The following is a 27,118-nucleotide window of genomic DNA, read 5'->3' on the forward strand; positions in this document are numbered from 1 at the left end:
GTGGGGTATTGTATCGAAGGCCTTCGCCAGATCGAGGTAGGCTGTATGGACTGCCTTTCCCTCATCAATGGCTTTGGTGACTGTTTCAAAAAGTCAACCAAGTTTAAAAGGCATGATCTGCCTTTGACAAAGCCAAACTGGGTTGGATCCAAAGTCTGCAAATTCCCTATGTCTTTATTTATGAGGTCCATTATGATCCTCTCCATGGCTTTGCAGATAAGGCTTGTCAAGCTAATGGGCGGTAATTTCCAGGGTTGGTGGAGGCACCGCCTTTGTGAAGTGGGACCACAGTTGCAGTGCGCCACTCCCTGGGTGCGTATCCAGAGGTGAGACTATGATTAAACAGCTGTCCTAGCTGTGGGTTTAATTCCTCATTGAGTTCGTGGAGCACACAGCCGGGGACACCATCAGGTCCCATGGTTGCTGTGGTTTTTGCTTTGGTGAGAGCAGTTCTCACTTGGGCATTAGCGATGTTTGGGGGCTGCAATCGTTTGGTATAGATATCTCTCCTTTTGGGGAGGGAAGTTTGCACTGAACCTGTCAGCCAGTATGTTGGCAATGTCTGTAGGATCAGTAATCTTCACATCATTTTGAACTAGTTCTGAGCATATCTGGGAGTTTCCTCCCAGGTTTCTAACATAGCTAAAGAAGGCCTTATGATTGTCTTTTGAGTCTTTAGCTATTTTTCTCTCAAAATTTGCTTTGGATGATTTTATGAGAGCTCTTAGTTTTTACTTATAGTGATCAAAGGTGTCTTACCTTTTAAGGATTTTGCTCTATCTTGTAGTAGCTTCCTCCTTTTGTTGTAGAGTTTGTTTATGGCTGGGGTCCACCAGACTGGACGCTTGCCTTTGGTACAAAGAGTCTTTGTTTTGCTTGGGATTGCCTTATCCATGCAGTCCTGCAGGTGCTGGTAGAAGGCATTTGTAAGTGATTCAGCGGCTTGAGTACTGTTTTCCGCCTCGGGGCCTTAAAGGAGACCACACTAGTCTTTAGAAGTGTGAAGTCAGCTTTCGAGAAGTTCTTTACTGTGGTCTTTTTATTTCAGGTGGGGTGGGATGAGGACCTCCAGCGAGATTAGTTTGTGATCTGATCTCACCAGTGAGGGGTATACTTCCGGTGTTGAACATTGTGCTCCCATGTTCGTGATGATGAGATCAAGTATGTTTTCTCCTCTTGTGGGGATGGTGACTAGTTGTTCCATGGCATTTGAGTTTATGAATTCCAGGAACTTTTGGGCTAGGGTGTTTGGGCTTGAGTAGTGTTCCCAGTCTATATTAGGGTAATTGAAGTCACCTAGTATGATGGTGTTTGGTGATACATTTATCCCCTCCAGTGTTTTCAGGAAGGCCATGTGAGGTTCCCGAGTTTGTGAGGGTGGCCTGTAACATGCTACAATTTGCAGAGCAGTCTTACCTATGGTTAATTGCACCTGGATGGTCTCCGATACATCGTGCGTTGCCACCAGTCTTGAGGTGTGGGTGTCCTTGATGAATATGGATACCCCCTCCTTTCTTGGTATTGTCCGGATTTTGGGGACGGAACGCATGATATGAGGTAAAACCTGATAGTGCTGGGGTGCTCTCAGGAGCCTTGAACCAGGTTTCTGTCACAGCACAGACATCGATGTTCTCCATACTGAGAAGGGCCTCGAGTGTGTGCATTTTGAGATTTAGACTTCTGGCATTGAGCAGCATTACCCTTAGTTTTTTCCTTTTTTGTGTTCTAGGGTGGTAGGTTTAGAATTTGAGCCTTGCCTAAAAAGGCACTATGGGGTGGCAAGAGCCTTTGCCAATATCTGGAATCCCAGGGTGACAGGTGCAAGCCGTCCCTTGGCAGCGTGGCTTGTCCAGCATGTCATCCCAGGCAGACAGACATTGGATCCCCTTTGAATGACACCAGAGTTTAAGCCAATTGTTAAAGCTGATCATCTTATCTCTGTATTGTGGCATCATTCTTGGTGAAGGTAGGATACTGCTCAAGGTCAGGGTCATATCTGCCTGGGCTACATAATCAGAGAGCTCCTCAATGTCTCTTTTCATGTAGTCCAAGGAGGTATGTCTCAGGTCGTTTACACCAGCGTGGACAATGACTGAGTCGTATTTGTACCTGCTGTTGAGAGACCTGAGTGCTTGCGTTATGTGGCAGATTCTAGCGCCCGACAGGCAGCTTACTGTAACTCTCTCCTTACTCAGTCTGGTGAGCGGGACGTCAGTGTGTCTGACTATGGAGTCACCAATGACTAGTGTGTCTGGCATTGTGTTTGGCCTTAAGGGCTGTGACTGTTTGACACTCTGACTGTGAGGTCTATGTGTTGCAGGTGTTGTGTTCTGAGGTGGTGGTTGTTTGGGTGTCTGCTTTGGTGGCCTCTGCTGTTTTGGTAGATTTTTGATCAGAGCCTCCGAGTATGTCTTTGTGTGTTTATGTGTATGATTTGAGGTTGTGATGGTACTATGTGAGACTGGGTCTATAGTGTGTGTGGTAACCTTCTCCTCCTGACTGGTCTTGCCAGTCCTATGTTGAGAGACCTCAGCCTCCAGTTTGGCCGTATAGTTGCATCTCTCGCATGTATTTGTGTTTTGTGGGAGGAGGAGAGGGTTGTCTGTGTACATGAGGCAATTGTAACATTGCCTCAATATTCCCAGGTTCACCAGCTGAGCAGGAGAGGACACCAGTCCAGCTGATATACTTCTTCACTGTTTCATTTATTTTAATCAGCTCTGAACACATTTGATTTATTTTTCCTCTTGGTTACTAGAAGTCATGTCTTCCACCAAAACTGGAACTTGAACTGCTTTTTGCTGAACAGCTGCAGGGTTCTATCCTGCCAGTATTTTCTCTTCACCTTTTGTGGTTGATTTTCAGGTTCTCTATAATTCTTGTTTGATGGCATCCAGCTAGTGCGCTTACTATCCAGTAACTGAAATTTACCCTAAAAGACAAATTTACTGGGTGACTTTTCTGAGTTTCTATTTTCACACCATGAGAGCTGAAATTAAACTGTTACTCAGTGTGCAGAAATCTTGGAAGTCCAAACTGAGTCAATTATAGTTGGAGTCTTGATCAGTTGAGAGAAGCCATATAGCTAAACTGACTTAGTTGGATTTTCTAGGGCTGTCATTTGCTAGTCTATGTTAATGTCTTCTAACAAGATGGTTTCCAGTCTTATGTTGGCCAAGATCCAGGAGAGGATGTCTTCCAGGATGGTTATATTGTTACCAAGTGGTATGTTTAGAAGTATGATGGCTAGAGGTACATTCAAAACTTCTCTTTTTTCAAGAAGACGTGTTCTGTACCATTTTACACTGCCTATGGGAAATCATGCATTTCAGCATTCCTGCTCATTCTTATTAGTTGAAGACTTTACCCTCATATTTAACATCTTTTTATTGTATTCTTTTTATCCTCATTGCCTACAAACTATTAGCCATCCTGCAGTCTACATAGTCCATGTGTTCCCCTTGGCAAAAAAAAAAAAAAAAACAATTGCAGGAGACTGTAAACCAGGCAACCATAAGGTTTCTTTATATAGGGTTTAAGCCCCTTCCCCTGGTTCTTGATGTGCACATCTGCATACATGGCTTGCTTCTCCTTCTTCCTTCTATATGCATGTGTAGGTTTTCACACATGCATTCACCCTGGCAGATTGCTGCATTAGTTCAGCTTGGCAGAGCCAAGAGCATGTCCCCACCCTGTGTACTGTGCATGTACTCATCACTTCTCAGCAGGAGACAGAATTACAGTGAACTAAACTCCATTCTCCAGGATGGGCATACCAGCAATGATAATTCAAACTCACCCTCTCCAATCAACTTCCCTAGCACCTAGGGCTGTTAATCGAACTTGGTTCATAGTCAGTTCATTTGAGACATCTTCTCAGGGTGAACATCTGTTCATGGTGTATGCAGTAATTATCTTATGCTCTTTTTTTCCTTCACACAGCTGAACTTCAGCTGCCACCAGCTCCTCTCCTCATTTAAGGGGTTTACTGGACCTGCTTAGCTTCTCCTGAACTCAACCTGTCCTACGTCTGAGGCTAATGAGAAGAGCAAGGACACTGTTACAGCATCATACTGCTGCCAGAGAGTGTGCAGTAACTACTGCCACCCCACAGAAACATTGTTTGCAACATAGTAGCTGCCTTCAAGGAGGTGCATTCACACTTTCATGCAAAGCAACTTTGTAAGTGGCACACCTCTTGTGCAGCAAATTGCTTACTAGCCTCTTAATACAGGATACTGCAACAAAACTAGACTGCCTCCTTCCTCAAGGACAGGTGATCCCATGTTTTCCACTCACTCCCATTCCCCCCGGCCCGTCCATCACGTGTGTTGCTAATTGAATGTGGGTTGTTTGACGTGCAGTAAGGACTTTATCCATGTGTGCCATTTGGCCTCGTATCTCATGACCTTCATAATCTGGTTGATGTTTACTTCTTTGTGTATTTGAAGTTTTGAGTTGTCAGAAGTGTTTTCTTAAATATTTTCTGTGTTTTTCTTCTTTTCTGAAAGTGGACTCTGTGTTCTGTCATCTGCCTCTTCATCATTTTAAATTGTTTTTCAGGTGCTAAAATTCATTTTGGTAGAGTGAGGCAAATTGATCTTTGTTATTGTAGCTGAAAGGGTGTTGTGAAAACTTTGCTGAATTGTTTAAAGGATGAGCTAAATACATTTTTGAGACCCTCCAAATACATTGGGACACCCAGTGGACTTGTGAGTTTTGTAACTGCTAGTGTCTGGTTAGTACCGTAAGTAAATGTGTATTGAATTAACTTCAGTAATGCAGGCCAATTGCAAAAATCTTAAAAGCAAGAATGTAAATGTTCTAGAGATTGTACGGGATGACTCTCAATTTCATCTTTTTATTTGTTTTTGTTACATAAAGGAGAATGGCTTAGATGGCCAGCTGATGAACCTGGCTCTTCTAAGTTCCCCAGAAGACATGATGGAAGCAGCACGTTACTATGAAGAGAAAGGAGATCAGATGGATCGAGCTGTCATGCTGTATCACAAGGTAAATGTTGTGCTTCAGGAGATTGCTGTAAGCATGGTTATTAGTATCTGTTTACCAAGGTGCCTGTTAAAATTCAGAGGATCATAAGAGTGATCCTAAGAAATCTGAAACTGCGGGTGCAAATGTGAGGAATCTGTACAAGGCTGAAGTACGCTGGACTATTCCCTCTTATTTCAGGCACAGTAGTCTTGGATTCAACATATATAATTAGAAGAGGTTTGGAGAAATTAACCCTCACATGGGGGTTAGTTTTGGGGGAGGAGCCCCTACAAAGACACTTATGATGTAACAGTGGGTTTCAGAATTCCCTGCATTTTTAATTGCAAATTATTTCATAATTTGGGGTTTCACAGTCCTGATAAGAAGGTGTGCACCCCCACATATCACTGTTCACCCTAATTTTGTTTTTATTTTATTTACCATTTCCTACTTTGCTTAGTTGGATTTTGCTTGGATCTGCTACCACCCACTCCAGGAAGGCATAATGATCATAGAATACTGAATATCACCTTCAGGTGTAAATTTTAGCTCTTATAAAACAAAACCACAAGCCAAATGTGGCACTTTTTTGACTTGATTGCTATAGATGTGTTCTGTAACTTTGCCAACTTTCATGGAATATATTACAATAACATGGGTACATAAGTATTTAGCTGAATTGTATGCCTAAAGTTTATCAGCTAGAGGAGGATATAATGTGCAGATTTTATATATATATATATATATATATATATATATATATATATATATATATATATATATATATATATATATATATATATATATATATATATATATATATATATATATATATATACACACACACACACACACACACACACACACACACACACACACACACACACACACAAATATACAGGTTTACTATTAAAATTTCAGGATTGAGATGCCCGCAGATGAAACATTCGAAACATAGATGTTCAAATGTTCATCTGGTTGAACATCTCAGTGTCTGAAAGTTTATATTAGCGATTGCACTGTGCTGTGACGTCTGATATAGGAGTTTACTTTACGTTAGCTCCTATATGGACATCACGTGTTTTTTTTGAAAACAATGTTGAATCTGCTGAATTCAGTCAGCAGATTCGACATTGTAACTTGTTCTGTTTTTTGACCTTCGGGGTTTACTTTCGATATGTCTGTTGAAAATGATTTTGACATTCAACATATTGATAATAAACCATAAAGATAGATACATCTCTCTCTGTCTCATATATATATATATATATATATATATATATATATATATATATATATATGGATTCACTTCAGAAGATCGAATTTCCGAAATCTCGAACTACAAATAACCGAAACCAAAAGCACGGGTTTCGGAAACTCGAACTTCTGAAGGGAAACCATTAAAACAAAAAAAAAACACAAGCTTCACTTTTGCAGGGGGGCTTCACCCCCCTGCACCCCCCCATGTGGGGGGCCATGCCCCCCACACCCCCCCTACTTAAATATACCAACTCCAAGATCGCGCTACAGTGGGGAGAGAAAAATCCGAGTCTTTGCTATGCGGAAGCTAAAACGGGAGATTTCTTTACTTCCTGCCAACACCACGAAACAAAAAATGCATTACGTACACACAAGGCATGCAACAATACTTGCCTCTGTGTGCACGTAATGTATTCAGGTAAGTAAAGTGTTATTTCGGAACACTACACACATTCGATTTATTAAAATCTCGATCATATGGTCTCGACCATATGCAAATCGAGATTTTAATAATTCGATTATGTGAAGTGTTCCCATATATATATATATATATATATATATATATAGAGAGAGAGAGAGAGAGAGATATTTGTGGGTGTGCGTGTATATAAAATATGCAAAAGAGAGCTTAGGAGAGAGCATGGGTATAAAAATGTGATTTTACATACATCATTGAAAAGATGCACATTGAAGTATGTGGCTGGGATATGGGAATTCAGATAGAAGATGAAGGGAGACAGATAGAGACACACAGGAGTGTGCTAGGAAGACTGTAGCAGATAGAATGATTTTTAAGTAAGGGCTAGAGAGCAGAGATATCTGCTGAATAGGGATGAAGAGATGAGAGAGAGGGTAAGAGAAAGCTGTTGGATAAACTTGAAGAAGAAAATAAGGAAAAGCTAGCCGTAGTCAAGAAGGTTGTGGTACTGAGACATTTCTTTCCTGTAGAGAAGCAATTTTGTGGAAACAGAAATAATGTGGGAAGATTTTTAATTTCTGGCAGATGAAGTGCCAGACTGTGGGTCTATCTAGTAAAGGCTCTTTTTTCTAAGTGAATGGGACTATTGTTGTATAATAACCTAGTGGACTGGGATCTAAGGCTGTAAGGTAATTAATAACAGTAGGATTGTTAACAAGTGATGGACACAATCTGAGTTGAATAACTTGTAAAACAAAAACACAAAGCTAATATGGCACTTTTATGAGTTGAGAGAGTTACAGAGTGTGACAAATAGAAGGAAATAGTTTAACTTTAGGGTAAGTATGTTCTTTGCTATAGACTTTCAACCACCAGCAATGAGTATATTTGTAAATCAGAAAGCACGTTTTAGATGTCCTGAAATTCTACTGGTGGTAAGATTAATGTCAATATGAAAACGGAGTGTTGTCTTTTTGTGTGCTACCTTGGGTAGTACAATTACTTAAGGGGTCATTAATTTCTAATGATGATCCAGGTCCAAATTTCAAAGACTACAGTGTCTATATTGGAGTAACTATGAGTTCATGGCTAGTAAATCAGTTACATATTTGTAGGAAGGTAGATGTACTGAAACTTCAGGAGGATTAGGAATATCTTATCAGCATAAAGAATGGTGGTAAACTGGAGAAAGGCACTTGGACATAGTGTTAAATGAGTCTTCTTGGTATGGGTAATTATGAAAGTGGCCTTGAATGTTTATCTTTCTATCATTGAGGTAATTTTGAACCATTGCAGTGCATCAGCATGGAAGCTACTATCTGAAAAGTTCATGCTCTTTTGCTGTGCTGATGATGCCATAAGGCAGAAGCATGCATGTCCACAGCTAGAGGGTTTGGCTTTATTGGGCTGAAATTGTCCATAAATAGACTTAAAAATAAAATAAAAAGTCATGGACATTCAGAATTGCCATTTAGCTGAAACACCTGATATCCTTAAAGGGTAATTTGCATATATCCCATGTTGCCCCTGATACAAGAGGTTTAAGGTATCACACAGTGGAAAGTCTAGCTTTGCTAGATTTTTCTTTTTGTGTTTTTTAACCAATTGGTTTTCCTGTGTAACCTTATTACTCATTGTTTTAGTTTGTTAGTTGGGATATTTTGTAGACACCCTAATGTTGAGTACGACAACCCTGTGTTAAAAAACCCTACTTAATAGAGGCACTGGGAACTAATGTCAACTGGCACAATGCCAGGGCAGTACTATGGACTAGGCTTGTAAAGGCTTCAGGGGCATTAGCCTAGGGTTGCCACCTTTCCAAATGCCCAAAGTGGGACATTTGTGCTACAAACATCAGATTTTGCAGGGCAAAACATACCCACGGCCAGTACAAAGGACAGAACTTCAGTTTTTTGCCTGAATAAAAGTTTATTCTTGTAGCATTTTAGTTCCTTATTCTGTTTCTTATAGCATTTAGGTGTTTCAGATACAGAATAACTGTTTTATGCAACTATTATATAAAATATAGAAAATAATTTTGTCCTAAAATCTCAGGACATTTGCCATATTTTCACATTTTTTGCAGGACACAACTGCCCAAAGAGGGACTGTCCCTCGCAAAGTGGGACAGGTGGTAACCCTACATTAGCCTAGTACACACCTATGAAACAGTAAAGTATGTTCAACGAGATCAGTGTCTCATTTTAAGTTAATGAAATTTCTTCCAGTAAAAAAAAAAAAACTTTGTTCTTGATTTGGCTAATAACATTAGATTTAAGGAAAACTCCACATTGGAACTCACAAAAATATGTTTGTTTTTTTTTTTTCATGTTTTCTAACTAATTTTAATGCATTAAAGTCCCTCTATATAGCCTCTTAAAACATTTTAATGTGTTTTTCCACAGATTGGACAATATAGGGCCTGCCATATTAATGTGCTCTTGTTTCAGTGATTTCTTGTCCCCTTTCCAGTATCCATTTCAAGTCCCCTTTATATGAGTTGTGCTTGACATAAGGATGCAATGTCTTCTAAACCACTAAGATAGAGAGTCAGTTATCTTTTATACCTTCCATAGCAGGAGTATTTGCATTTTATTACTGAATGACCATCATATATACATTTCTCTCAGAGCCTGTGTTAAGCTATGCAGAGTAATTTTACAGCCCCAGCTAAATTGCAGTTTTGGTAAGGATGGTCCTTTTGTAGTCCTGTGTTATGATCCTGCATTTGTCTGTTTATCCTACATGTTCAATGTAATTTTTAAACCAACATATATGTAGTCCACTATCCTGGGCTGTCAGTATTGACATTTCATCTTTTGGTTTAAATTCACCCCTCATTAACCATTCCTGCATCAGATCCGGACTGACATGAGATTGTTCCAGGATTTTTCTGTACTTGTAATTATATTTGCATTTTCCATATTTCTGATGTTCTCATCATCTTCTTTTTAAATTCCTTCTTTTGTTTTTTGGCACATTCAGTTGCTGCCTGATTTTTTTCTACTTCTGGTTTGATTTCCATTCCCGTTTGGCTATGCTTCTACTAAACTAAGCAGGGAAGTTATTTTAGACTTGTTGTCCTCATGTTTTCAAACTTTCACTATGTGTGGCTCTTTTGAAGTGAGTAGATATATATGCAGTCCTGCAATTGCAGATCTATACGTGTAATCAGTTTCAAGGAGATCCATGCCTCCTACAGGATGAGGAACACATAATTTTAATATACACTGGTTTGTATATATCATTTAATAAGCATGATATTTAAGAAGCATGAAGAGACTGTGGTGGTGGTGCTGCGGTAGCGTTGTTGCCTCACAGTAAGACGTTGTACTGTTCGATTCTCAGCTAGAGCGTCTTCTGTGTGGAGACATGCGTGAATGGGCGTACCTTCGTTGAAGGTTGTGCATCAGAGCCAGCAACTCTGCACGTAAAAATCTACTGCCAATCATTAGCTGACAGGAGTTCCGCTGTGACGATCCCTAAAGGGAAAAGCTGAAAGACACAACAACAACATTTAATAAGCATGAAGCATTTTTCTGTCCAGCTAATCCAGTAACTTTTGGGTGCCAGTCAGTCACCCCAAAACTGTAGGTTAGAACAGGAAGAGCAAATTGGTTTATAGCTTGCATTTTGTTCCTAGATGTCAGGGCTGTTTTCAGTATTCATTTTAGTCTTGTAAAATAATCCTTATTGAGTTTTTTTTGCATTTGTTCATATTTTATTGTCAAACCTTCATCAAGTCCCAAATATTTATGTACTCCCTCTTTCTCAAGTTCTTTATGTCATGTTCCTATCCTAGACTGATATTTTCTTGGAGCTGCAGCTTTAAATGTTGCTTTGCACATTTATCAAGACCAAATGACATTATATCATCTGAGAAAGTTTTAACCACTTGCATTTCAACTTTCAGCTCTTCATCTGATGAACTATACCATTTTAAATCATGCACGAAAAGAAGATAAGAAGTCTTTACAATTTATTGTTTTCTTGGAGCCAAATTGTTACCATGACCTAAACTGTTAAGTAAACAGCTGAATGGGTTGAGGGCAAGACAGAAGAGCAGTAGTGACAACGATCTCTCTGGAATATTCCCCTTTGAATTCGTATCCCTGAGATAATAATTTGCCCTTTATCATTCCTTAGCTGCAAAGTGGTTTGCCACTATTTCATGGTCACTACAATGTAATTGATCAATGTAAGGTATATCTTAAACATCTGTAAGCACTCTTTATCCATGAATGTGGGATGCTGTCAAATGCTTTTTTGTAATGTATCCATGCCATACTTAGATTCTTCCCCTTTTTACAATTCTCCATTATGACTTTAACAACAAATGATCCTTAGTTCAATATGACTTTCTTTTATCCTTTTGTCTTTTGCCATGATTGAGTTTCTTCTAAATGACCATATGTCAGCATTAGTTCCAGTAAATAGTTTGTACATTGTCTGGAGGCAAGTTATTGCTCTGTAGTTTTTAGGATAGCTTGCAGGTTAATGCTTAAGGAGTATCGTTTTTCTTGTTGTTAACTAGGTTGTTGTCTGTTTGGGATGTGCGTATAACTACTACTTACTCAGGGCTAAATCTTTCAATAAAGATGTTAATTCAGGCAGAAAATATAACTAGTTGTCACAGCCATTTAACGTGTACAAAACTTAAATACAAACAAAATAAAATCAAAATACAATCAGGATTACCTCTTTTATGACCTAACTAGTTGCTTCTTCAGATCAAAAACACTCAAACAAAGCAGCCATTAAATAATACAGTTCATATTCACCACTTCACTACTGGATAGATTGTAAGTGATGTATAATGTTTGCAACTAGGATTACGTCAATATGGTTTGTGATGTAACATACTTGCAGCTGGGACTATATCAATATGGTTTGTTTTCATTTATATAAGTGTCTATGTTGCCTATGTCATAAGTGATAATATAATAAAGATGTTTCTTGTGTATAAAAAGAATAGGTGGTAAGATCTTTAGAAAAGGGTAGGAGTAAATCACATTAAAAAAATGGAAATTATGGGAACAATACATACAGAAAAATGTTTTGGAAGAAGAATGAAGTTAAAGAAAAGGCAGAAATGTAACAAATTATGTAATGTTGCTTTGATTATATGATATATAACAATATATGTAATGTATAATATTTGTAAATGTGAACTTGTTAATATGGTTTGATTGCTTTTGTATAAATGTAAGTTTTCCTATGTTACAAGTCATAATTGAATAAAGGTGTTTTAAAAAAATATACTAGATTAAGATGAGAGACAAAAAATATAAGAAATAGAAAAGAGGTCGAACTATGACTTTGAAAACTAAAATAAACAGGCTGTACAGACAAATTAAACATTGTGTGTAGCTGTTAGAACAGTATGAAACAGGGAACAGATCAACAAAAATACTTAGAAAGATAGACGTCAAAAAAGCAACACTCATTATCAGAAAAGACCAGGATTTATCATATACTATTGTAAATAATAAAGATATCAGCAAAGACAGAAGCACTTAGAAGATATGCAGATAAATATAAAGGAAAAGTACAAAATAAGCAATTCATTGATGACCCAAAAAGTTCTATAGAGAAATGAGAAACAAAGCAAAAGGAATAGTAAGATCACCCAAAAAAGAAGCAACACATTTTGGAAAAATATCTATGAAGACCCTGTGGAAGATCAAAAAGATGCTGAATGAGCAGAAGTAGTAAAAGAAACAGTAAGAAGTTCAAATGTACAGGATATGAAATGGGATGAAGTAATGGGCTGAGAATTTTTATTTATTTATTTTATTTAACATTTGTTTACCTGGAAAGTCTGACTTTGAACAAAGACAATTTTCAGCGGAGGCCCAGGGAGAAACACTCCAAATAGAAACAAAATTAAAAATAGTTCCTAACTAGACAACCCCAGGCCCAGATGCAGTATCTAACTTCTGGCTAAAAATATTAACATCTTTACAGTATGCACCCCAGACACATTTTTTTTTAAATTTGCTTAGAGGACAAATTTTTAGATATGCCAGGCCTACTGCTAATGAATTAACTATGAAGCAGTCATTTTATGATCTTATGAATGGACTGGTTGCCAGGGGTTACATTTCTGGTTGTTGATTGGTTAATGTTTTATATAAAAGATGTGGTTTTAATTACCAAAATGTTCTGATGAAGTTTTTAAACTTGGAATGAAAGCACTAAACATCTTTGCATTGTGAATAAAAAGTTATTTCCTGAGTACTTGGAGGTTCCATTGTCATTTTCTTTGTCTGGAATTGAAGTTTGTCTACAGCATTTGCTTATTGTCGTTTTTTGAGTGTTGTGTGGCTCCTCCGAGTTTCTCATAGATAATTCAGCAGCGATGGGAGAATTAACCCAGCTCATACAGCAAATAAATCAGTCAACACGCTGTTGTGGACATTCCAACAGCTGGTGCAACAGTAATAGATAAGCAGGTCAACTTAATATGACAAGTAACAATTCAGGTACAATGGCTTCTTTTGGTGTTTTATTTTCTGAATGGAAGAGCAACAGATTTTCCATTAATTTGGGCAATGAACCTGCTTTTCTTAGGTCTAAATCTGTCTATACCCTGTCCGTGCAGTTAAAGCATTTTGAAAACAAGCTTCAGAGATTTAAAAACTTGCAACTGGAAAACGTTTATTTAAATAAAAACATTGATACTAAAATTATCCCAAAGGGATTTAGAGTGTGGCTTTTCCTAAATGGAGTGGCTGAAAAACCTGATTTTTTGGCTGAGTTTCATGATCTGTTTAATAAGACAGGGTTAGAAATTTTACATATAACTGTAAAATATAACAACACTGAACTTGAAAGTCTTTCTACTGAATTGGATTCTCTTAACTGCTCCATTAAGAGCGATTTATTATTTGGCAATTATGAAACGAGCTGTAAAATATTTTCAACAGAGTGGGTGCAGTGTGTCATACAGTCTTGCGATGTAAAACAGATAAATTACAAAGAGACTTGAATGATTTTCCTAATGGGAGGGCTTATCCCAACTGTCCTGGTTTCTGTGGTAACAGAACTTTGCCATCCAATCTTGATTCTTCCACCTTGATGATATCATCGGAAGTTACAAATAATTCCAATTAGTCAGGTTCAGCCCCTTTAGATCAGGGCGGTATGTCGAGGTCCAAACGAATACAGGACAACCAGAAGAAAGCAGGGCAGTTTTCCCAGAGACAGAATCAGGATTTTGCACGACAAGGGGCGAAACCCAAACGTTTCTACAAGCATAAATAAATATTGATGGCGAGACTATGGACCATGACTGCATTACTGATTTGTCAAGTTTGGATATTGTTTGTAACATGGTAAATGATGTTAAACTTTATAATTACTCTTCCAAAATAATGACTTCTGCTCATGCTGATTTGCTGTGCAAAGGTTTTACTTTCGTGCCCTCAAAAAGTTCGGACATTACGGCTGCTATTGTTGACCTAAAACTGTTAGAAAGTTGAACTTACGGGTGAGGTTTAACCAAGGGAAAACTAATGTTTTAACTAGTCTGCACAGACCCAGTGTGTTCAACCCACCTTTAACACAGTGTTTGGTAAATTTTGAAAAAGTACGTGAATTACATATTAGGCAGAGTTGTGCAGAGAAATTTAAATCATGGGTATTTAACTTAAAAAATGAAAATGCCTTGCTCAAAGAATTAACATATGATTCCAGTATTAGGGTCATGAAGCCTGATAAAGGTGGTGGTTTAGCTATTATGGACCAAATAGACTATGTGAATGCCATGAACCAAATACTACTGGGTGATGAGTATGAAATTTCATCTTTAAATGATAAACATGGCATATTCTGAAACTGATGTTATGTTGTTTGACTTGCTGTTGAAAGTTTCACTTACAAAAGATTAATATGATTTCATAACAAATGACAGGCCAGTAGTGGCGCACATATTTGGTATACCTAAATTGTACAAAAACATTGAACACCACCCTTTCAAGCCAGTAGTTGATGCTAAAAGTTTGAAAACTAATCACATTGCTAAGTTTTTAGATATTATATGCAAGAAAAGCTCATCAACTATTAAACAGATTTGTAGAGATTCATGGCAGTTTTTACATCTAAGTGAAGTTGAGTTTTCACCAAACAGTATTTTGGTAACAATTGACGTAGTAAATCTGTTCACATTTATCCCCCACATACAGGGCCTTTCGTGGTTTGAAAATCAGTTATTTAAGTCAGGTCAATTCACCCCTAATAGGGTTTATACCATAAAGAGAAAAAAAAAAAAAAAGAAAAGGATTGGCAAGACAAAGCTATGAAGTTTTCTTAGCTATCAACAAAAAACTTAGCAAATCATCATCTATCATCATTTCAAAGTTTAACCGCCTTAGCTCCTTATGTACGCCTTCTATCACTCTATTAATAACAGTCGGGTTTATGGGAATATAAGTGGTATTATCTGACAATAACCCTTGTATCTTAGTGTTGTACATCTCCGTGTCTAGTACAATCACAGCTCCTCCTTTATCTGCCCCTTTTATGGTTATGTCATTGTTATCAGATAAATTCCTCAGTGCTGTCTGTTGTTCTTTTGTCAAGTTGAAAAACTTATTAAATACCCCTTTCTCAAAGTAACTCCTCAAATCTTGTTTGCAACTGTTTATGAACACACATGTATTTACATTTAAGGCCATTGTAAATGTGAATCTAGGTGTTAGAGGGGGGGATATCAGATTACTTACAGAGACATTTGAATCAAAATGGATTATAACACTATCTGCACATAGGTATCCAGGTCTAAACGAAATGGTACCTTTAAAACCTGCCTTACAAAAAAGGCGGGTAATGTACTGAATTTGGATTGGTTGTTTTAAGATATAAATTGTGAAGACCTTTGCTGTTTTAACTGTCTGATGAAGGGTTGGAGAACCCGAAAGCGCTTACCATTGTTGGATTTTGTATGGTTTTAATAAAGAAGAAAACTTCATAGCTTTGTCTTGCCAATCCTTTTCTTCTTTTTGTTCTTGACATATTGTGATTTGGTGAGACTTCAGCCTAAGCACAGAACATTGTGTTTTAGTTAGGGTTTATACCATATTGTGTTAAGAAATAATTTCTTGCATTTTGAGGGTCAATTTTTCAGGCATACCTCAGAGATAGCCATAGGGGCACCATGCGCCCCCATGTTTGCAAACCACGTTATGCCAGAATGGGAAATATTTATGTCTTGAATAGCCAATATAAAAATAGTTGGTCCCTATATCTCCATTTTTTTGGATGATATTTTTATGTTGTGGGAGGACACTGAGGAGAGGGTTCCTATCGTGTGGTCGAAAATTGTAAATGGCGAAAATGTATTGAGCGAACCTGATTGGTTGAAACGTCACGCTTGTAACACAGAAATCGCCGTAGGGAATATTTTCCCTTTACTTCAATGCACTGTGATCTCAGAGTAGGAATATTTAAGTAGCGGGGGGGACGCAGCCCCCCACATGGGGGTTGCAGGGGGGCTTGCCCCCCGGCCTACAGCATTTAGGTAAGTATAGTTTTTTATTTTTATTTTTTTATTGTATTTTCAAAATTTCAAACATCACTCATATGGTGTCGACCATATGGTGTTAGATGTTTGAAACTTTTGTAAATATAATATAGACCCTGAGGAGAAATTGGTGGATTTTTTAACATACGTCAGTGGGACAGTTGAATTTTTAAATTTCATATATAAGTATGACAGAAGTGAAATGGCTTTTTTGTATGTACTGGTTAGTAAAAGACTAGATGGCGCAGTGTTGCCATTCCACGATATACTGTAAGCCCACTTTTTCATATAGTTAGTTACACTACCAGAGTTGGCATCCCCAACATCAAGAAAAGTCGGTAGTGAAAGGGCAGTCAGTGCAGCTTGCTTACATGATTTCAGACATGGAAGAGTTTTATAAAGTGAGTTTTTAATGACAATATTTAATAACAATATTTCACAACAGGTGTTATCCTGAAGGTTTTTTAGTGGAGCTACAAAATGAGATACACACTAAAAGGAGGCTGGGGACTTATAAGCCCATTCTGGCTGGGGGGTTGGGTAGCACCAGCAATTGTGAAGCAACAAGGAGTAACCACAAGCAATCCTTTATCACTACTTAAACCTTAGATAGTGCAGCCATAGCCAAAGTGATTTGCAATAATTGGCCACTACTAGTGATGGATTCCACATTGCTGGAGAAATTTGATAATAGCCCCAACATAGTATATAAAAAGGATAAGTCATTTAAGCAATTGCTGGAAAACAACAAGTATTGGAGACCCACACTAAGAAATGGTACTTTTAAATGTGGTCATTGTACCCAAAGCAAATATGTGATGGAGCAAAAGAAACTTTGACCCTGACAAATTCCAACTGGAACTTAGCTCTTGCAATTGGTCTATGCTAAAACACCTACCCTTAGAGGAGGCAGTTGCGTATTTTAACAACAAATTTCTTGGAATTCTTGATCTACATGCACCTGCCCGCTCAAAACGTACAAAAGCAAGAACTGCACCATGGCTATCTAAAGAGACAAGACAAAAAATTACCAGCAGAAACAAACTATGGGCTCAATGGCATTCCACAAAAGACCCCCATGACCATGTAAAATATAGGTATGCTAGGAATGAAACAAAAAAATGTATTCTACAGGACAAAAAACAATACTACTGCAATTTGCAGACAACCAACAAGGACAATCCTCAGAAGTTCTGGGCAGGGCTGAGCAATCTACTCCACCCTGGTAAAACATCTACACCTATCCCTGCTGCCACCATTGATAAATCCCCAGAGGAGGTCTCTGACAGTTTTAACCATTTCTTTACCGAAACAATTCAAGCTCTAGCTAGACAATTACCTTCTAGCTCCCCTGCCCCTGATACTTCTACCTCTAAAAACCAACTCTCATTCTCCTGCCAACCAGTATCCACATCTCTTATCCATAACATGATCAAAAAATTAAAACCTACCACACTCTCCGCTGACCAGCTCCCCGCTGAGTACCTTCAAAAATCAGCTGATGCCATTGCCTATCCAATATCGATACTAATCAATTGTACCATAGCAGAAGCTAACATTCCCACCATCTGGAAAACATCCTACATAATCCCACTACATAAAGGAGGTTCCTCTACGTAATTCTCCAATTATAGACCTATAGCTATACTTTCTCCACTTGCAAAGATTATGGAAAAATGTATACAAAAACAATTTATGCACTACGTAATCCAAAATCCCCTCATGGCGGATACCCAGCATGGTTTTCGTCCACACCATAGCACAACCTCAGTGTTAATGGCTTTTACCAATACCATAAACAATAACCATAACAATAATCACATATCCTCTGCCCTATTCTTGGATCTTTCCAAGGCATTTGACATGGTTGATCACCAACTTCTGGTCCACACCTTGCAAACTTTCCACCTTGATACTAATGCCCTTCTTTGGTTTATATCCTACCTAAATGAAAGACAACAGGCTGTCCTATAGCAGAACAAGCTCTCTAATCTATTACCAAACACCCTTGGAGTACCACAAGGCTCCATATTAGGGCCCCTACTGTTTTCCATCTTTATTAATGACTTGTACACAGTCATACCAAACATCAGCTGTATCCATTACGCTGATGACTCCACCCTGATTTGCTCATCTACCTCTCCCACAGACCTGAGGGTCGCTACCCAGTCCACCTTTAATACCATAGAAAATTGGCTCTCTGAAAGTAGATTGTTACTAAATTCCAAAAAAACTAAAATGCTGTTATTCTCTCCAACTCATAGGTCTACCTTCTTCACCTTTACCATAAATGCAAAAGATGGGACAATAATTTCCCCTGACCCCTCTACAAAATTATTAGGTGTCATTATTGACAATAACCTAAAGTTTGACCTACATGTAAATCAAACAATCAAGAACATCAATAAAAAACTTGGGTCACTGTATAGAATAAAAGCCTTCCTAACCCCTCCAGCTAAGATGGCAATAGCTCGCTCTCATCTACTCTCAACACTTTTATACGCCTCCCCCCTTCTCTCCAATCTAAACAAATCCGTACTAAATAGACTGTCAACCTGTTACAATCATATTGCCAGGTTTGCCACTGGAATGCCTTTTAAAACACACCACTGCATCAATGTAAAACAGCTTGGGTGGCTAGAACTTCCCAGTCTCATACAATATAACCTGCCGATCATGGCTAACAAAATCCTCTATAATCCAGATAACACACCAGCCCTTCAAAATATTATCACCCCCACAACAATCCAAGACTGCTTTGATCCTCGAACAAACTTCTAATTCAGACAATCAAAATCAACAACACTGCTGGAGATGCCCTCTTTGCTAACGCTGCAGGCAGAGCTTGGAACTTACTTCCAGGTGATATCACTTTGCTGTCCTCCCTAGGACAATTTAAAACTAAACTCAAACAACATATGGCATTTAACTGGCTTTGCCACTGCAACAAGCCCGGGTAACTTTCAACATGAATGTGAATAACCCAACTATTTATTGTTAATTTTTCTCCTGACTAGAACCCAGGGGTATCTCATGTCTGTCTATGTATTCATTGGTAATAGTACTTATGTACTCTTGTTTTACTTGTATTATTGTATCTGATAAATTGGAGCTTATCTCCCTGGGCCTCCACTGAAAATGGACATGGCTCCAGTTGGACTATCCCGGTCAACAAATGTAAAATAAATAAAAAATAAATAAGTCTGAGAGTTTTATAGTTAGGGGCAAAGAATATAAGGTTAAGGGGGCACTACTGTTGTACAACATCAAATGTAGTTTATTTAGCCCAATGTCAGCAATGTTATTCATTCTATGTTGGAAAAACATCTTGTAAATTTAAAGAACGTATATATGAGCATATACCGGATATAAAGAACAAAAAGAGCGCAAATGCTCTGTATAGGCACCATGAGTTGAATACTACACACAGTTTTGGCTTTACTATTATTCAGCAAGTGAAAAAGGACATTTGTGATAAAATAAGTGATGCACACGTGAATGAGAAAGAATTAAGGTGGCAGATCAGGTTGGATGCAATGTCACCACCAGGCCTAAATGATGGGTGTTCGATTACACCAGTTTTGAAATTAAAAAGCTATAAAGTATGATTTTACTTCGTTTTTACTTTTGAGATGCTAAATGGTTAATTTTTAGGCTGATCCCTTATTTTACATGTGATAATTTCAAGAAGTTGATTGGTTAATGTTTTAAATAAAAGATGTGGTTTTGATTAACAAAATGTTGTGGTGAAGTTCCTAAACTTGGAATGAAAGCGCTAAACGTCTTTATGAATAAAAAGATTATGAATAAAAAGTTATTTCTTGAGTACTTGGAGGTTCCATTGCCGTTTTCTTTGTCTGGAATTCTCTGAACATTATTTAATGGCTTGTAGCACAACAGTCTTTTCAAAGACTTATTATCCCTAAAACAGAATTTAAGGGTATCACCTAAAATATCCTTACATCTTTCATCACACATCAATACTCACCAATGTTTTCATATAATATCACATACAGATCAAATATCATTCGAATAAGAAATTCTTATCCTCATAAGATCATAAAAGGACTGCTTCATAGTTAATTCATTAGCAGTAAGGCCTGGCATGTCTAAAAATTTGTCTTCTAACTAAATTTTTAAAAAATGTGTCTGGGGTGCATACTGTAAAGATGTTAATACTTTTAGCCAGAAGTTAGGCACTGCATCTGGGCCTGGGGTTTTCTAGTTAGGAACTATTTTTAATTTTGTTTCAATTTGGAGTGTCTCCCTGTGCCTCCGCTGAAAATTGTCTTTGTTCCAAGTCAGACTTTCCCAGTAAACAAATGTTAAATAAAAATAATAAATAAAATTTCTCTGGCCATTACTTTATCCCATTTCATATCCTGTGCATTTGAACTTTTTACTGTTTCTTTTACTACTTCTGCCCATTCAGCATCTTTTTGGTCTTCCACGGGGTCTTCATAGATATTTTTCCAAAATGTGTCTGTATCTTCTTTTTTGATCTTTCTATACCTTTTTCTTTGTTTCTCATTTCTCTATAGAACTTTTTGGGTCATCAATGAATTGCTTATTTTGTACTTTTCCTTTATATTTATCTGCATATCTTCTAAGTGCTTCTGCCTTTGCTGCGATCTTTACTATTTGCAATAGTATATGATAATTCCTGGTCTTTTCTGATAGAGTGTTGCTCTTTTCACTTCTATCTTTCTAAGTATTTTTGTTGATCTGTTCCCTCTTCCATACTGTTCTAACAATTACACACTGTTTAATTTGTCTGTACAGCTTGTTTATTTTAGTTTTCAAAGTCATATTTCGACCTGTTCTCCATTTCTTATATTTTTGTCTCATCTTAATCAAGTATCTGTTTTTAAACACATTCATTCAATTATCACTTGTGACATAGGCAAACTTACATTTATATAAAAGCAGTCAAACCATATTAACAAGTTGACATTTACAAATATTATACATTACATAGATTGTTGTGTATCATATAATCAAAGCAACATTACATAATTTGTTAAATTTATGCCTTTTCTTAAACTTCATTCTTCCTCCAAAACATTTTTCTGTATATATTGTTCCCACAATTTCCATTTTTAATGTGATTTACTCCTACCCTTTTGTAAAGATCTTACTACCTATTCTTTTTTTAAACAAGAAATATCTTTATTACATTATCACTTATGACACAAGCAATGTAGACACTTATATAAATGAAAACAAACCATATTGACATAGGCCCAACTGCAAGCATTTTACATCACAAACCATATTGACATAAACCTAGTTGCAAACATTACATCACTTATAATCTATCCAGTCATTGTCAGTCAAACATTGCATCAGTCTTGTGGGAACGTAGCAAATTTTCCAATAAAAAAACTTTATTATTAATGCTCCTAGCATTAACAATCATCAGAGATGCATCAAATGTTGTTATCAGAACTGTTAAAATTTTGACCTGGCAAAAATCTTGCCTTATGTTTATCAACTATTACAAAATATCTGCTGCAAAAATTCTCTCCTTTGATCTTGACAAGTGCACTTCATCCTGTCTAAACACATATGTGCCACGATTAGGTTTGAATGCTCTGCACATTTTCATTTTTTTAAAACAGGACATTTTTTCATGTACGTATTTACCCCAAAAATCTTTTCATTCACAGTGACCTGATTCTTTCTTTATATATTTGATTTGTGAAAATACGTCCTAACACTTATACAAGCTATACCGTCTAAGAGGGCTATAAGTTTCCTAGAAAAAGTCAGAGAGTCATTGTGGATGAGATCAGTTGTACTAAAATGAATGAAAACAGATTGATACTTCCTAACATTAAGGAGTTCTAAGGCCTTTCTCACATCCTCTATATTTGCTTCTGGCAATTATAACACTATTTAGTGTTCATTATCTTTTCTGCAAATGTAAGTATCAGTTCCTCTAATAACTGAACCTCCAATTACAAGAATATCTTTTCTGACCAGATCTGAAAAATCTTCAACTACTTATAATTCAGAAATGCCTGCTGTATCAGTTGTTAAAAAGGAATGATGTTCATCACTATTAGTCTTGTTAATCCTATTGTTTTCATTGCTTAATACATTTTCAAGCGTACAGTTGTCATCCGTCTAGCATTGTACATCTACAGATTGAGCTATGTTGTCAAGTTCTGTCTTTCTCCTCTTTTTTTTCTCACAATAATGTTCTTCAGTCCTTCCACGTTCAGTTTTGATTTCTTCCTTTTCACCTGCCCCTTGCCTCTTTTTTCTATTGTCTCTTTTGGAAAAACCGCACCTTTTTCTCTAGACTGAAGGTTTTCTGGTAGAAACATTTTAGAATTCCAGTCGGTGTAGTACATAAGTGTCCTTTTTAGTTTGTATTATTTTTGCTTTATAGACATTAATCGGTCTCTTTTTCTTTTTTTTTTTAATATTCTTCTATATGCTCTGAATCCTCAGATTGCTGAATACTTGTATTCAAAATTCCAAAGTTCATAGGGTTCATAGGTTCATAGGTTTATACTAGGCTATCTGCCCTAAGGCATTTATAAGCCTAGCCCAAAGTCATGTGGCTTGCGCCACCCCTTATGTTAGAAATAATGTGCCCATTAGTTTGTTGTGCCTCTATCCAGCAGTGACACAGATATGATTCCCGGGGTAAACCTACGATCTCCCATCCACCTGTCAAGATTTCTCTTGAACAGAGCCAGCGAGGTGCTCTGCCTCACATGGACCGGGATTTTATTCCACAGCATGGGGAGTCTCTGGGTGATAAATCTATCCCTCCAGCACGTCCTATTTATATCCGTGCTAAGGTTTAAGTCACTTGCTCTAGTGGTTCTGGTGGATTTGGATTTTTTGAGGTGGAGCATGTCCATTAATTCCGGGTTGGTCATGGCCTTGTATGGCAGGCACAGGTCACCTCTGAGCAGATGGTATGCAACTGAATAGAGTTGGAGTTTCTTCAGTCTGGCAGTATATGACAGGTTTTGGAGTCCCTTTATCCTTTTGGTGAGGAACTTTTGGGGTCTCTCCAATTGCTGCAGGTGTCGGGTGAGATACATCCCAAATGGGGCATTGTACTCGATCATTGGTCTGATAAGTGAAGAGTACAGGGGAACAATGACCTCACTTGATCTGGATGTGAATCCCTTCATCATCAGATGGGCAATGTAGAAGGTCTTTCAACCACTTTAGCAACGTGAGTGTCAAACGAGAGGCCACTGTCAACCTGGGTACCCAGGTCCCTGATAACCTCTTCTGTGCTTAGTGGGTTGCCACCTATATGGTAGCTTGGGGTTACCTTGTTTTTCCTGAAGGGTATGACTATACACTTTTTTGCGTTTAACTTCAGGCCATGGCTCTGGCACCAGCTATCATTTTCCGTGAGACCCCTCTGAAGGATGTCTGTGTCCGATGTACTATCCACTATGGCACCCAGTTTGCAGTCATCCGCAAACTTTGTCAGCCATAGTCCTCCTGTGTTTGCCTGTACTTCTGAGAAGTAGATGCCGAACAATAGGGGGCCAAGGACTGAGCCCTGTGGGACACCACTTGTAACCGGCTTGGAGTCTGACATGGCTCCAGCAACTCTAACCCTGTGGGTTCTGTCCTTTAGCCAGTTTGCAACCCATCTTGTGACATATGGGTTTACATTTAAGCTGGTAAGTTTCTCTATGATACCCAAGTCGAAAGCTTTTGCAAGGTCAAGGTAGGCTGTATGGACTGCCTTTCCCTCATCAATGGCCTTGGTAACTGTTTCGAAGAAGTCGACCAGGTTCAAAAGGCAAGATCTGCCCTTGACAAAGCCAAACTGGGTTGGGTCCAAGGTCTGCAAGTCCCCTATGTCTTTGTTTATGAGTTCCATTATGATCCTCTCCATAGCTTTGCAGACCAGGCTTGTTAAGCTTATGGGGCGGTAATTACCAGGGTCCGTAGAGGCACCACCTTTGTGGAGTGGGACCACAGTTGCCGTACGCCACTCCTTGGGCACATATCCTGTGGTAAGGCTAAGATTAAACAGCTGCCTTATGTGCGGGTTTAGTTCTTCATTGAGTTCATGTAGCACACAGCCGGGGACACCATCCGGTCCCATTGATGCTGTGTTTTTAGCTTTAGAGAGAGCAGCTTTCACCTGCGCATTTGAGATGTCTGGGAGGCTACACTCTGTTGGGATAGTTATCTCTCCTTTTGGGGGGGAGAGGGGGGTGAAGTTTGCGCTGAACCTGTCTGCCAGTATGTTGGCAATGTCTGTGGGCTCAGTGATTTTTGTATAATTTTGGACTAATTCTGAGCATATCTGGGAGTTTCCACCCAGGTTTCTGACATAGCTGAAGAAGGCCTTATGATTGTCTTTTGAATCTATGGCAATTTTTTTCTCAAAGTTGGCCTTTGATGATTTTATGAGGGATCGTAGTTTCTTGCTAGTACTGATCAAAGATGCCTTCCCTTTTTGGGATTTTGCTCTATCATGTAATAGCTTTCTCCTCTTATTGTAAAGTTTGTTTATGGCTGGGGTCCACCAGACTGGACGTTTGCCCTTTGTGGAAAGAGTCTTGGTTTTATTTGGGATTGCCTGATCCATGCAGTCCTGAAGGTGTTCATAGAAGGCATTTGTAAGGGCTTCCGCAGCTTGGGTTGTGGTTTCCATTGGCTCGGGGGCCTTGAAGGATCCCACGCCTGTCTTGAGTAGTGTGAAGTTTGCTTTAGAGAAGTTCTTCACTGTGGTCTTTTTTGTTGGGGGGGGGGGCGGGATGTGGATTTCTAGTGAGATTAGTTTATGATCTGATCTCACCAAAGAGGGATATACTTCCGGTGTGGAGCATTTTGTCCCCATGTTTGTGATGATGAGATCTAGTATATTTTCTCCTCTTGTGGGGACGGTGACTAGTTGTTCCATGGCATTTGAATTTATGAACTCCAGGAACCTTTGGGCTAGAAAGTTGGGGCTTGAGTAATGTTCCCAGTCTATATTCGGGTAGTTGAAGTCACCCAATATGATGGTGTTTGGTGATACATTTATACCCTCCAGTGTCTTCAGGAAGGCTGTGTGGGTTTCCTGAGTTTGAGAGGGTGGCCTGTAGCATGCTACAAATTGTTGAGCAGTTTTGCCTATGGTTAATTGCACCTGGATGGTTTCCGATGCTTTGTGCGTAGCCACCAACCTGGAGGTGTGGGTATCCTTGATGAATATGGATACACCCCCTCCTTTTGTGGTATGGTCCAGGTTTTGGGGTCGGAACACATGATATGAGGTAAAACCTGATAGTGCCGGGGTGCTCTCAGGAGCCTTGAACCAGGTTTCAGTCACAGCACAGACATCGATGTTCTCCATACTGAGAAGGGCCTCGAGTGCGTGCATTTTGAGATTTAGACTTCTGGCATTGAGCAGCATTACCCTTAGTTTCTTCCCGTTTTTGTTTTCTAGGGTGGTAGGTTTAGAATTTGAGCCTTGCCTAAAAAAGGCACTATGGGTATGGCAAGAGCCTTAGCCAATATCCGGAATCCCAGGGGTGACAGGTGCAAGCCGTCCCTTGTGAAGCAGCGTGGCTTGTCAAGCATGTCATCCCAAGCAGACAGACACTAGATCCCCTTTGAATGACACCAGAAATTAAGCCAATTGTTAAAACTGATCATCTTGTCACTATATTGTGGCATCATTCGTGGTGAAGGAAGGATACTGCTCAGGGTCAGGGTAATACCTGCCTGGGCTACATAATCCGAGAGCTCCTCTATGTCTCTTTTCATGTAGTCCAGGGAGGTACATCTCAGGTCGTTCACACCAGCATGGACAATGACTGTGTCATACTTGTACTTGCCGTGGAGTGACCTGAGTGCTTGTGTTATGTGGCGGATTCTAGCGCCCGATAGGCAGCTTACCGTGACCTTCTCCTTTTTCAGCCTGGTGAGTGGGCCGTCAGTGTGTCTGACTATGGAGTCACCTATGACAAGTATGTTTGGTGTTGTATTTGGCCTTAAGGGCAGTGACTGCTTTGCACACTGATTTTGTTTTTTATGTGTTGTTTGTGTGGTGTCTTGAGTTTGCAGTTGCTTGGGTGTCTGCTTTGGAGGCCTTTGCTGTTTAGGTAAATTTTTACTCAGAGTTTCCGAGTATGTCTTAGTGTGTTTATGTGTTTGATTCAGTGGTGTGGTTGAGTTATGTGAGACTTGTATTGTGGTGTGTGTAGTTGCCTTCTCCTCCTGCCTTGTCTTGCCAGTCCTGAGTTGAGAGAGCTCAGCCTCCAGTTTGGCTAAATAGCTGCATCTCTCGCAAGTGTTAGTGTTATGTGGGAGGAGGAGAGGGTTGTCCGTGTACATGAGGCAATTGTAACATTGCCTCAGAATTCCCAGATTCACCAACTGGGCAGGAGAGGACGCCAGCATCTGACCCTTCGACATGCTAGAAAGAATTATGAGTTGGTATGAGACAGAAAAGTAGAGGGCTTAGCAGGGAAGTGGGCACTCCTTGGGGGTTTTGCAAGTGAGGGATTTGTATAATATAGGAGTGCTTGACCTGCAAAGAAAATGCTTATAAGACAAGGGATATGCTTTTAAGACAAGTGCTGAGCTTTTTGAGAAGAAAAAGCAATTAAGAACAAGTGCTGCGCTTTTTAGTGAAGGTGTAAACTGTTTAGGTTCCTAACAGAGCAGTTCTAAGGGAAAAATTGAAGAACAGACTTTATGGAGCCAGAAAAAGTTTAACCTTGTTAAACCGGCGCTGCCCGATGCTGCTCTAGTGGCAACTCCGCGTTGTCAATGGTATTGTCTTGCTCAGTAGGGGTTGAGTGATCTTTAATGACAATAAGACACACTTCCTTTCCTAAATGTGTTCTATTTGCTCTTTGCCTAATATTATTTATCTCATCAGTCCAGTCATTAATATATGTAACAACAATTCTCCAAGCTGAGGCAGTTGCACAAGTGCA

The 27,118-nt window shown here is 38.7% G+C and overlaps 1 protein-coding gene across 1 annotated transcript in view; it reads left to right on the forward strand.

Annotated features, from left to right (window-relative positions):
- Positions 1 to 27,118, forward strand: part of IFT140 (intraflagellar transport 140) — a 3,212,973-nt gene that overhangs the window by 2,824,309 nt on the left and 361,546 nt on the right. The window contains exon 27 of the mRNA XM_044089294.1: positions 4,885 to 5,013. Coding sequence (XP_043945229.1) covers positions 4,885 to 5,013 — 129 coding nt within the window. The remainder of the gene's footprint in view (positions 1 to 4,884; positions 5,014 to 27,118) is intronic.

Source organism: Protopterus annectens, chromosome 12.part0 (assembly GCF_019279795.1).
Source record: "Protopterus annectens isolate FY-2018-M chromosome 12.part0, PAN1.0, whole genome shotgun sequence".
Lineage (NCBI taxonomy): Eukaryota > Metazoa > Chordata > Ceratodontiformes > Protopteridae > Protopterus > Protopterus annectens.